Here is a 13,169-nt window from a genome sequence, read left to right as displayed (position 1 = left end):
TAAAGACATATTGTGCTAAAATAACAGGGTTTCAAACCTTTCTCATTATTAAGCCATGTTTTCTTTAAAAAATCCAGTTGGATTTGCTGCGACCTGCCCTCTCTGCTACAGCCCTACAGGAAAAAGAAGGTGAGGAAATGTTACACGGAGTTTTTCCAATGCCTTTCACTTCCCAGTGGCCAGAGTTCATCTGGTCTGCACCTCCCCCTGAGGTGTACATCACCAAGCCTGACAGAATTCAAGAGGGATTTGGACATCACTCTTGGGCTCATGGTGTGATTCTTGGGGATGGTCCTGTGAAGGGTCAGGAATTGGACTTGATGATCCTTGCAGGTTCCTTCCAACTCAGAATACTCTGTGATTTTGTAATGTATTAGAGGAGACAAGGAAGATGACCAGCACCACAAACCCTTCTCATTCACCCCTTATTTGCAAAGTCTCTGTACTTGTAAGGGGTGCAGGCTGGTGTCTGGGCCAATGAGAAAGTGTCTCCATGGGGCTGCAGTCTGTGCAGGCAATACAGGCTGCATCCAGAAGGCTGCTGGAGGGCTCACCCACTGAGCTTAGCCAGCCATGCCACTTGCATGGCCACCAAGGTCATTGGTAAAAAGGGCTCATCTTATTTAGCTGTGAAATTGCCAGTTTTGGCACGGTTATAGGGAGCTGACTGAGACTTATTCTTGTGCAGGTAGTTCCTCAGCACCTCCCTTTTCTGAGGACCCATATTCATAGAACATGAGGGGAGCATCTCTGGCAGACCTTGGCAGTGCTACTGGTTCAGAGGGAGTCCTGCTGGAAATTAAAGGACTTGGTGTACCTGCACTGGTCCTCCTCCATCATCCACTACCTGCTCTGTGGTCAGTTAATATAGGAGATAAATTCTACTGAGTAGGCTTGGAGACTTCTATTAAATTAGTCTCTTCCATAGACATTGTTGTTTGTGGAGCTTAGAGTGGAGTAGGGCCCCCTTGTCCCTGAGGCCTGTAGCACTGGTTTTCGAGGTCTTGTTGACATTTGCACCATCTCCCACTGAGAAAGGGGTGCTCTGGACAGCCTAATGCACCCTCATACCAGGGACAATGTTCTTAATTTCTGTGCAAGCATCCGATGTGATGGTGGCAGAGTAGGCTTAGAGAAGTGGGTCTGGAGAGAGCATCCTGGGCTCACCTCTCTTCTTAGAATTGCAAAATGTTTTGTCATGTCCACTTCCTAGTGGGAATGACATGTTCAAAAGGATGAATGGATAGATGTTCAAAATTATTAAATAATGAAATACATCTGGAAAAAAGGACTGCATATACAAGCTACATTATCTTGTGTGATGCATTTAATGTCCTTAATTTATGTGCAGACAACTTTGCCATTTCTAAACAATGTTATCATTCTTCTTTCTGATAATTAATCAGCACAAGCCTCAAACACTGTTTATCACACTTTGATGCAGCAATTAAACAAGAAAGGCAAAGTGCTGAAGGGAAGGTTTTGGGCTATTTTTTTCTTCAAAAATCTTACAGTATTTACAAAGAAGTGCTTTTTCTAACACCATTTTTAGAATTACTCATTCACAGTCATTGTATAAAAACATCATTCAGAAATAGGTTTTAAAATACACCCACCTCCATTGCATAGGATACGGAAAAATAGGCAAGACTTAAGACACTTGATTTTTGAATGAGAACGTGAATTGATTCAGAGGTATGACATTTCTGAGGAAGAAAGATGCACTTTCCAAAAAATAATGAGCTGTAGTTCACCTGAAGCTAGTGAGCTTCTTGAAGGTCTGCCATCAAATTTTGCTTTTACAGACCAAATATCTTTTAACATACACACAATTCTTGCATAAAGGGCAAACAAATCATATTGTAATTGGATTTGCCCTTCAGTATTTGCACATGAACACTAACAAAAATGAGTTACACAAAGTACTCACAAGGATCAGTTTTGATTTCATGTGTCATAGCCCATCTGTGGAACAATCAAGGGACCAAATTTGTTATTTTCAATTTCCGTTCGTATAACTGAGGAGCTGAATACCTTTACCCTTATACCTTTAGAAACATTTCTTCTGTAAGAAGACCTTGGCTTATGCTCACTGGTAAGACTTAAACTGACACATTGTGGAGGGGTTAGCAGGCATTGATGGCATCTATCCTGATGATTTTCAGACAAAATTTGGTAATTTAGGTATCTTGTATGCTGGCTTTTTTTTTTTTTTTAAACATTTTTTTCCTTTTTTTTTTTTTTCCTTTAAAAATGTGCTCCAGTGATTTCATTGAGCCTGGTCCATTAAAGAGCAACAAGGAACTCTGAACAATAGGTGCTTGTTTTACAGCTACTGCAAATGCTTTGAAAGCACTAAATTGCCTTTTATACTCAACAGTCTAATAACAAAGCCTGATTTTTTCCATTTTTCTCCAACTGATTTGATGGTTCACTTGAGCTTTAATAACACATTACATAAATCTTTACAGCTATTACAGAAGTCTTTTGTCAAGTTCAATTTGGTGTTTGTTTTTTTTCCCCCACAGTGTAGTCATTCACCCTTAAATGCACTGTAGCACACATACTGGGGTCGTGCTTGTCTCTGGATCCAGAGGAGTAGTAAGTTCTAGAGGTTTGTTTTACGTGGGAAGGGATCTCAGTCCTTCCAAAGGCAGTTTGTTGCTGAAAGCTCTTGGTTCAGAGGTATATCAGCTAAAGCTCTGTGCACTCCTGAAGGCACCTCTGGCAACAGCTCTATCCTCTCTTGCCGTTACAACTTGACTTGTGCTTGATAGTCCATGGTGGAAAAAATCACCAGGATTAGCTGGAAGGGTGGGAGATTTATCAGTACATCTCCCTGCTGCAGAATAAAGGCATCTGCTGATCACCAGGCAGAGGTATAGAGAGCAAAATCTGATAGAAGAGCAGTAAATGTTGAAAAAACTATAGAAATTCAATTGGGTATAAAACATCAAAATATGATCAGATGATGTTGTCTTCACCAGGAAAAGCAGAGAGGCTGTTAAATGCCAGGCATCCTCATCCTATGTTCTCCTGACCCTTGTGTGTCCAGATGTCTGCTCATTTTTCCATTGGCTTTGAAGTGGAAGATTTGTGTTACTTTCTTCTTTCCCAGCCTTCCCTTCCACTGTGGTCTGTGAGGAAAGCCTGGCCCTGGAAATGGGCAGAGCCAGTACTCATGCTGGTGAAAATAAAGGAAAAGCTGAGAGAACTATGATGCTTTCACTGCTCTCCTGCTGACCCACTTCTCTCAGCATTATGGTCCCTCAGCAAAGCTCCTGGCTCTTTAAAGACTGTGTCTGTATAGACAGGGCTTGGCTGATGCTGTAAGGAGAAGATGGGGCTCTGCTGCTGGTGGAGCTGGAGATGTAGGGATGAGCCAGGATGAACCCAGCTAAATGCAGAGAGGTTGGTCTCCACTCCTGAACTTCTCAGTATGGCAAACCAGAGTGAGCTTCTCAGTGAAAGATGCTGGGTTGAGATGTGTTTGATGCTCAGAGTGTGCACCCACCAGAAAATTTTGTGGATACCCAGCCAGGATTCTGCCCTCACTGGCAGTGCTGTAAATTTAGGTGAGTGACCCCACTGTCCCTAGCTGTGTTTGGGGCAACACAAAACCTGGCTTCATGTTAAAACCATTGTAAATGCAGGATGGGTCAGATTCATGCCTGGTGGAGCACAATGGAGGAGTGGGGGGCAGCACTCTATTAATGAAGCCGTTATTCAAATGAAGAACTTTAAGAAAACAAACAGAGAAGGATGGAGTTGCTGGTGACACTGACTGACATTGTTCAGGGTTCACAGTAAGGAGATCTGCCTGGTGAACAGGGAGAGCAGAGCTAGTGCCAGGACACAGCTGCTGCATGGTGGGAGTGGTGCCAGGGTGGCTGTGTTTCGGAGCATGCACTCCACCCTGGACCAGGAGCCATTGTTGGGCAGTGGCTGTACTCCTGCCAGGCTGCACATGATGTTGTAAACATCCACAGATCTGATGGGAGGCGCTCGGTAGTTGGATCGGAAATCTGCAGGCAAAAGAGAGGAGTTAGCATCATGCAACCCTGGAATGTGGGGTTTTGTGAGGCAAGGGCTCCTTTGCCTTTCTTGGGACTTACCCACCAGGCTGGGATGTGGCATGCTATACAATTTAGAGCATAGCTCAGCAAAAACATTAATTTAAACAAATTTATTAATTATTTTTGCTTCTAGACCAATTTTGTTCTAAAAACTAAAAAAAGCCCTGAATTTTTAAGTACAGGAGCTAGTTTAGTGCATGTGCTTGATAGACGTAATAGCCTGACATAATTGCATTGCACATTCTGCTTTCACTGGTGCAATACAATTAGCCTGGTGCTCTGCCTGGTGCTCTGCCCTGTTTAAAGGGCCCGATGAAGTAGAAACCAGGAGTTTTGTGTCTGCCCATCAGACAGGTGAGTGAGGTAGACTTCCCAAAGAAAGTGCCCTGGTGTAGCAAGTCTGAATTTCAAGTCTGCGTTTCAAATAGAATTGAAAATTTAGCCCAAAATTTAGGAAAACAGGCCAAAGAGTTAGTAACTGCACTGGGACATCAGAGAGAGGCTGACCAAATCCCTTCACATCTCTCTGCCCTGTTTCTTCAGCTATAAAATAGATGCAGTGCAACAAACCCTCCATAGTGAGGAAATCCTGCCATCTATTTGTAATTTTTGGGTGTCGCAGAGTGCTTCATCTGGGTCCTGATGTGCCATGGGCTGCAGAGATGCAGGGGTGAGAGCCACGGGGCTGCAGTGGAAGTGGAACATCAGGAATGGTGTCACTGTACCTGGTCCATATGCGAGGAAGAAGCCTCTCATGTCCATGAGCTCATTGTCGTAGCCATGCCAACCATTCTGCCAGGCCTCCTTCCTCCCTGTCCCGTTCTCCCAGTAGGGCAGCTTGTCCCTGCTCTGGGTGACAACAGCAGAGCATGGTTAGTGCCTGCCTGCTGTGCTGGGGCACTGTGGGGTGCTGTGTTGTGTCTCCATGTGTTGTACCACCCCTTCAGGCCCCACACTGTGCTGTGACCTGCACAGGAGCTCATGCCCAGGAGGGGTCACCCCTCCTGACAGGCTTTGCTGTCTCAGCAAGTAACCACCTCCCAGCTGGGAGGGAAGGACAACTCACGTAGAGTTCTGCCACAAGCACAAAGTACAACAGTCATCTGTGACATGTGTAAGGAAGGTGCTGCCCTCTCCCCATGCCTGCTGCACTACTCGCCCACCCAGCGCACTTCCGTGGGTTTACTGGGGTGCTGTTCTGCCCCACATGCCATTGACACCCTAGAAAAATAAGTAATTTTTTGCTCCATTTGAGTAGTCATCCTAACAATATAAATATCACCCCTACTAGATATTTTCTAATTATTATTTCTTCTCCATGCTTGTTTTCATATTAAAGCAATGAGGTTTGTTCCAGGGAACACTGGCTCTGATCTGAGACAGTCCCACTCTCTGTGGCCTATACTCTGTTTTAGTTCCTTGTTCAGTGGATCTATGCTTTATTAATTTGTCATTATAAATCTTGTTCTTCCTCACCCATATTGCACTTAAGATGTATTTTCAAATTCCTTCCTTACCTTCCTGCTTTGTATTAACAGCTGTTAACAACAGGGCCATATCTGTCAGAGCAGCAGTCCCTAGGGGCTGATCAAATGCTGGACCAACCTGTCCATGGGTTTCTCCTGCCCCATGCTCCTTAGGGATAGCAGCAGACAGATGTGGCACTCCACATTACCCCAAAACTATGGCAGGAATTTCACTTAAACAAAGAGCATCAACTGACAGTTCATCAGACCCATGACATTAATTTCTGTGATAATTACAGAGAAGGAGCTGCACAGTCCTCTAGAGTGTCCAGGTCTAGCCTTCACACTCAGGCACAGAAGGACGGAAGATGCCCCAAAAGAGTTTCCCACATTGCCACTTGGGCAAGTGCTGCAGCTCCTGCAGGTGGTGAAGCAGATTGAGGATCCCTTTCCTCTTATAAACATTTATTTTGTCTAATTTTTATCTTCTTTCTTAAGAAAGAAAATGTAATAGCAGAGTACCAGATAATTCCAGAATACTACAGAATGGGTCATGTTAGAAGAGATCACAGTAGATCATCTCGTCCAACCTCCCTGCTCAAGCAGGATTTTCCTAGATCACATGGCAAAGGATTGCATCCAGACAGTTCTTGAACACCTACAGTGTGAGCGACTCCACAGTTTCTCTGGGTAATCTGTTCGAAATTAAACTATTTTAGCTAACAAATATATTTTCTTGTCCCCACCTATTTTCCTGCTCAGAGCAAGCCAAGGAGAAAACCAGCTCCTTCTCCTCTTCCTGCCATAGCTCCTCCTTATGCTGTAGCTCCCCATGATTCCTGGGGTTTAAGTGTGCTGCTTGCCATGAGGCAATCTGCGCAGCATTTGCCAGCATCAGCTTCAGACAAGTGAAGTCACATTTAAATTTCTGGTGGTTCCTTGGCAGCATCATGACATTGCCATACCGACACCCTTCCATGGTCCTAGCAGATGTCCTGGACACAGAAATATCAAATGCAGAAGGAGATGCTGTGCTTTCCATAACCTACCCAGACATCAGGAGACACCTACTCACAACAGAATGTGCAAAGGCACAGTAATTACCATCATTTTTGGTGCCAGTTGAGTCAGAAAACATACTACTAACTTTCTTAACTGCAGCTGAAGTGAGAGCTCATGAAATGGAACCACTAATGACAGTAGCTTGAGGAACAGGGCTGTGCAAGCATCCCAGCACTGCCTGTCTGGACCAGCAGGCTCTGCCTTACAGCAAACCCCAAAAACTTCTGGGGCTTCTCTGAGGCCAGAACACTGGCGGCACACTAGTGTGCCTGCCTGGCAAGTCCAAATGGGATGTAATTTTTCCTTGTCCAAGACGTAATTTTCATACTCAGACTAAACCTGGGCTAGCAATCCTTGTCAAAGATGAAACAGGCATATCTGAGACTGCAGACCATGGACTTTTCCCTGCATGTGCATGTTTAGAAAATGTGCTGCAATTGATCTAAATGTTAGGAAAGTACACTGGGATGGGTACAGAGTGAGCATGCAGCCCTGAGGGCTAACACCATTGTTGCACAGGGGAGAGCAGCTGGGGGGGATCTTTGGCCCAAAGGATGGGGGCCACTCACTCCTGTGAAGGGAACAAGGTCATATCTGAGCTGAGCAGATCAGCTTTGATACAGCACAAAATCCCTCCTCATCCAGCTTCAGTTCCTATGCTCCGTCATGAGGAAAACAACTTTCCAGGTACACCCCCTTTGTCTCTTTCAAAAACCACCACCAACAACAAAATCCCCCTTTTCAAACAGCTTTTAACTTTCCACTACCTAATGGAGAGTTTAAAAACCCTGGGAGCATGATAGGGAATAGCTGCACATCCTCTCTTCAGTGGTTTGGGCAGGAAGTATAATAGAAGGCTCAATAATGTCTTTAAAAATATGACACGAAACTTTCGTTTTCACATCCCATTCACAGATAATGAAAATGTACCGAAGAGAAGGAAAATCTGACAGCATTAATGAGAGGACATTCTTGAAAATCAGAAACAATAGGAAGGAATGGGCAGAGAGACAGAAATAATTATCATAGCAGCAGTGTTTGCTGCACTGTTATTAAGGTTTGTCAGACTTTCAATGATTTTTAAGTGCTTTCTTATTTCCTACAGAATATGTAAAAATGTTCTATTTTGAACTTTTGTAAGAGAGAGTTTAGTTGTATTTTTTTAAAAATAATTTTGGAGAAAATGTTTCAGATTCCTACTTCACCTGTCTAAATCTTAACTCTGGCTTTTTATGCGCTTTTTTTTTTTTTTTAATCAGAAATGTGGTACTCACCCAGCTGTATTCAAAACCCATCAGTTTTTTTTAGAGGTGCATTTTTATTCAGCTGTAGAAACTATTATGCTAAATTAATGTTGGCTAGTGAGAAATGTTGTAGTGTGGACTGAGCAAAGCTTGGTGAGCAGTACCTCTGAAGGCTATGAAAGATGCTCAGCTGAGTTACAATAACCTACAAGGCAAGGAAGTGCACTATGCTGGGACATGAAAGAAATCCATGACTCCATGGTTCTGTTGCCAGCTTACTGGCTTCATGTATGGCCTTGGGCAAATCACTTAATACCACTGCTCAGTTTACCTCCTTAGAAGATACACAGTTGTCTCACCCTCTGAGCTATTGTCATGGTTTGACACGGAAAGAGAATTTTTTACGGAAGGAAGAGGTCAATTTAGATATTGGCCAATTGAAAGTAGACATGCCTCTGAGAACACAGAGGGTTTGAAAGCAGAATTCCCAGGGGAACTCGCTTCTTTGGTTCCGGTCAGCCGCAGTGCAAACTCTCCCCTGCCCAGCCACGAGCTGGGTGGGGGAAGGGAAGGCCCATGGCCTGATGGAGGTGACTCCGAAGGGTGGAGGGACTGGAACCGGGCTGGCCCCTGCAGATGGAAGGGTGGAAGAAATCTGCGATGTCTCCATTCCCCCCCCAGAGTTTCTCTCCCGAGAGGGAGAGAGAAAGAGACAGCGGCAGTCCTGTCAGCGATTCCACCACGAGGAAGGAGGAGCCGGGGGGGGGGAAAGCTCCAAGGTGCCCAGTTGCGTGGGAGTTGCTGGATGTCCGGGCATCGAGCCATCCCTGGGAGTTCGGACTTTCAACCCTTCCTTGGGAAATGAAAGCTTTGTGAATTTTCCCTTCCCCTCCTCGGTTTGAAAGAGAGGAAGAGGGACACCTTGGACCCTGGGATGTTAGAAGGAGGAATTCTAGATGGGAGGGGGACAAGGAGTGGCTTTTGGCTGGACTTTTATGTGTTAGCCACAACCTGAACCAAATCTTCTCCTCCAAGAGGGACTGTGTTTTAGGAGGATGCCAGTGAGTCAAGAGACCTGCTTCAGCTGGGAAGAGACAGAAGTGGAGTGAACAGAGAAAAGGTTAGGGGGTTTTTGGTGGCGCCCCCTGTCCTGGAAAGGAAAGAGAAGAGAAGAAGATCTCTGTTCTTGAGCCCTCGGCCCCAGGGGAAAATGGGGGGGACTGTGGTCCCAAACAATGAAAAACTGAACTGTTGTTTTCTCCCCTCTTGGCAGGGCATCCTTGAAAGGAAAAATCCTAAAAGCAGTCTGTCCATCCATGCAGTTAGTGGTGAGAGCACTGTGCATGGAAAGGAGAAGGGTCACCATGGCAAACTTTTTCTCCGGGTGGTGCCATGTGTGACATGGAAACACAGGATGTGGAGCTGTGTTTCTTGGGGGGTCTGTGGCACAGGAGAGACTCTGTTCCCTTGATGGACTGAGTATTGATTGTCTGGAGGGTGGAAACCTGATTGGGGTCCAGATTGTGTCTCACTGTGGTTTGTTGGAGTTGGGTGGTGGGGGGAGGAATGCTTCGCAAGGTTTTCATTTGATCTTTGTGTGTTTTTTTTTTTCCCTTCTTTAGTTTTCTCTTTTCTTTTGTAGTAGTAGTTTAATAAAGTTTTTTTCTGTTATTAAGCTTGGGCCTGCCTGCTTTGCTCTGTTCTAGATTCCTCTTCACAGCATTCAAGGGAGGGATCACATTTTCATGGGGGCACTGGCATTGTGCCAGTGTCAAACCATGACAGCTATGCTGAGATGCAATTAGTATCTGTAATATGGAGGTGCCCAGTAGTAACACAAGGACAAAGTAACAACAACAATTAAAGTAAGAAAATAAGTTAGTGTGAAAAATCTCTTCATATCTGGGTTCTTTGCTTAACAAGTTCCCAGGTATTCAGTGTGTGCACTGGGAATCTCTGAGGAGTAAATTTCCAGTCTGACCCTTTTCAGACTGGTGGGCTTGGGAGAAATGGGGCATTTTTAGAACAGTCTAGTGGGAGAAAAGCCAGGCAGAAGCAAAAATTGCCACAAGGTACTGCTGAATGGAGGGAATAATAAGGACTTGAAATGGAAACACTATTTTTGTGCCTGAAATGAAGGTAGATGGCATGGGGGGAAGAAAAGTAAGGCAACAAAATTGGAATGTGAAATACAAGAACTACTGCTTTATGACAACAAAGAAAAAAAAGGCATCTTGACTGCTTAACTGTCTGCGTTTAGGATAGCTGCAATACCGTTAAGTTCTTTTAAGCACACAGCTAAATTTGATATTGGTTTTGTCGTCAGCCCATTGACTTTAACTCAATGATCAGCAATATATTGCCCCTTTTCACGTTCCTGTCTAAGTATTTTGCTTCTATACTTTACCTCTACTATGAACCATCCTTCTTCAGCCACAAGAGTTAGTGGAGACACAAATTTTCCTTTTTTGTAGAAAAACCTGTTTGGAATTTCCTGTATGTTATAAACATCCATGTGTTCCACAGCTTTCAATTTTTGATATATCTGCAAAACGAATGAATGTTAGGACACCATGTGGTTGTAAAGGTCATAAATACACTAATGGGTACATGGAAACACCTGGATTTGCAAAGTGCTAATCCCCTGTAATGGCTAATCATCCGCACTTTCATATCAGGACTTTGCCTGTCCAAAGATCATGGCTGGACATGGCTGCTTATGTGGTTTAGGAGATTCTAAAACTTGGATCATAAACACATATGTGAATTTATAATACACAAGTTCATAAATGTATACATGTGAATGCACCAGCCTACAGAAACGGACCAGGAGAAACCACACCTTCCCAGGAGGCAGCAAGTGGAGTGGTGGGACAATCAAAGGCACCATGTGGACTGTGTACAGGTGTGGAAAAGTGATATTGTCTTCAGCATCTGCCACTCATTCCCTCTTCGTGCTCATGAGTGGAGAATGAATGTCACCTCACCTGTGTTTCTTGTACTTACCCAGTCAATCACTATCAAGGGATTGATAGTGCTCAGTTATCTGCTTTGTTAGTTATCTGATGTGAGATTAATTAGCCAAAGCCTGCAGCTTTGAATCTGCACAATGCCATGCAAAGGGTTTATTAATATTAATCATACTGTCTGAAATATAATCACACAAATGTCATTACATCCCAAATTATTCAGAAAATATATTTTAAGTGCCTGGAAAAGATGTTCATATGCCAAAGAGAAGGCAGCTATTTGAGTTCCCAGACTTTATAATGTTCTTTAACAAGTTAAATATTAATAATCTTCAGGAATAAATAGCTCAGTTCTTCAAAGAATGAAAGGTTCTTCACTAGCCTTTCAGCTAAGTCACCCTTGTGCATATATACATGTGCCAGATATGTGCATTGACGTGCAGTGACCAAAAGGACAGGATCAGAGCGTGATGGCACAATTCTTCCCACCATGACTGGGGCTAGAGAGTGGTCACCAGTACTTCTGGTGCTTTGAAATGGGGTAATTCTTAGAGATGATAACCACTATCTTATAATACACTCCAACTCATAAACATAGCTCTTTAAAATTCATTAGAAATAGAAAATCTAGATATTGGGAAACTGAAAATCAACTTTATTTTTCTTAAGAAGCAGACCTCCAGTAAGAAATCCTGAAAAGAGATGAAGGAAGGAAACAAAACTATAGTATAAGGCATTGTACTTTACTCTCCTTTGGAATATTAGGCTGTTTAACGAGAGAGAAGAATGTGCGGAAGAACTTTGTCAGATGAAATCCCATGGTTGTGTGAAGTTGCAATATGCCCTTGTTTGAAGGTCTGGCTTACGAAACCAGGGAGCTCTGGGTCAAGCATATCAATGCTGTGATTCCCTGTGGTGCACTTGTGAGTGAATTGCTCATGCATGCCTCTAAGACAACTTTCAGTTCTGGCACTAATTTGAAATGTTCACAATATCACAGACACACAATTCCTGAAGAGACCGTTTGGGAGCAAAGATCAGCAAATATTCTCTTTTAAAAAATTGCACAGGCTACAATATACTGTAACTGGATAAAATATAATGTAGAAACCAAAACTATTTGCCTGGGGAACAGTTTGCCCATTTTCTGCATCCACTCATCTATATTCTGAGAACAGCAGTAATGACTTCTCATGCATTGGTTTCAGGTTAACTATAATATACTTGTCTATTAGTCAGAGAAACTACATTTTGATTATTTTCAAGTGATTTTCAATTATTTTCTCTATTGTTTTAATTTATCCCTCAAAACCTTGAAGTTCTAGCATTGAGCTTTTATGTTTGACTCAATCCAACATGCTTCATCAAAAAATTCCTCCAAGGACAATATTGTAAAAAATATTTTTTGCAATTCTGGTCTAATGGAGTTGGTTCCTCAGTGGGAGTTTACTGGAATATGAACACCTGAACCTGCTTCAGATAATTTCAACATCCTACCTAGAGTGTCAATAAATTGACTAATATATATAAAAGCCTAAAAGTACATTTTGAACTATAATCTTTTAGCTATTTATCAGAAGCTAATAGGGGTGGGGTTTAAAAGCATGTGTCCTTGCCATGTAACACATGCTTTTTAATTTGCTTGGCGTGGCTTTTCTTTGGAAGCCAGCATCACAAGGGTGTCACAGGATCAAAATCTGACTCCTGATAAAAGCTGATTTTCGCACACATCTCTGAGAGCAGTATTTGGATGTTAAGAGAAAACACAAAACTGAGGGGTATAACTAGGCTGCACTCACCTCTGCATGCTTCTCTGGAGTTGGCCAGAGGCTCACAACAGGACCTCGGTCTTTCATTTGTATGGTATCACTCATATTGATATATTTTTTCAGCTCAATCACTTTATCTGCCCAAGAGATGTCTGTCATCCCATGATCAGAGAAGAGGAGGACGTTGATATCATTCTGAAGGCCTTTTCTCTGTGAAGAAAGTGCATTACAAGTTTTAGGGCCATGTAAGAGCTTTGCTGGAAAATTTAAATCACCTTTTGACCTCTAGTGATTCTGTAGAAGTCAACCAGAAGGATCATGCCCATGAATGTCCTGCAATGTGCTTGGTCCACCCATAATGGTGCACATCCAGTTTTACTTGCTGCTCTGGAAGAGTCTGAGAGGTTAGCACTAGAGTTTTTCTAAAACAAGTCCATGCAGCAATTTTGCCATGATACCACTTGTGGAAGAGGTGTTTCTCTCTTTCCCTCCCAAACATGAGCACTTAGCATTAGAGCTTTTACTATTTAGTGAAATTGAAGATACATATTCCTCTTTTCACTGAAACATATAAAAACTCCAA

The 13,169-nt window shown here is 43.1% G+C and overlaps 1 protein-coding gene across 1 annotated transcript in view; it reads right to left on the bottom strand.

The window, feature by feature from the left end:
• Window positions 1-1,309: 1,309 nt before the first annotated feature.
• The window catches only part of ENPP6 (ectonucleotide pyrophosphatase/phosphodiesterase 6), a 33,076-nt gene continuing 21,216 nt past the window's right edge, over window positions 1,310-13,169 (bottom strand). The window contains exons 5-8 of the mRNA XM_021543890.4: window positions 12,617-12,796; window positions 10,256-10,393; window positions 4,802-4,925; window positions 1,310-4,025 (exon numbers count right to left, since the gene is read on the bottom strand). Coding sequence (XP_021399565.3) covers window positions 3,802-4,025; window positions 4,802-4,925; window positions 10,256-10,393; window positions 12,617-12,796 — 666 coding nt within the window. The 3' untranslated portion in view covers window positions 1,310-3,801. The remainder of the gene's footprint in view (window positions 4,026-4,801; window positions 4,926-10,255; window positions 10,394-12,616; window positions 12,797-13,169) is intronic.

The sequence above is a fragment of the Lonchura striata genome, chromosome 4 (genome assembly GCF_050655825.1).
Source record: "Lonchura striata isolate lonStrDom1 chromosome 4, ASM5065582v1, whole genome shotgun sequence".
Taxonomy (NCBI): Eukaryota; Metazoa; Chordata; class Aves; order Passeriformes; family Estrildidae; genus Lonchura; species Lonchura striata.
This window is presented reverse-complemented; position numbering and strand designations above follow the sequence as displayed.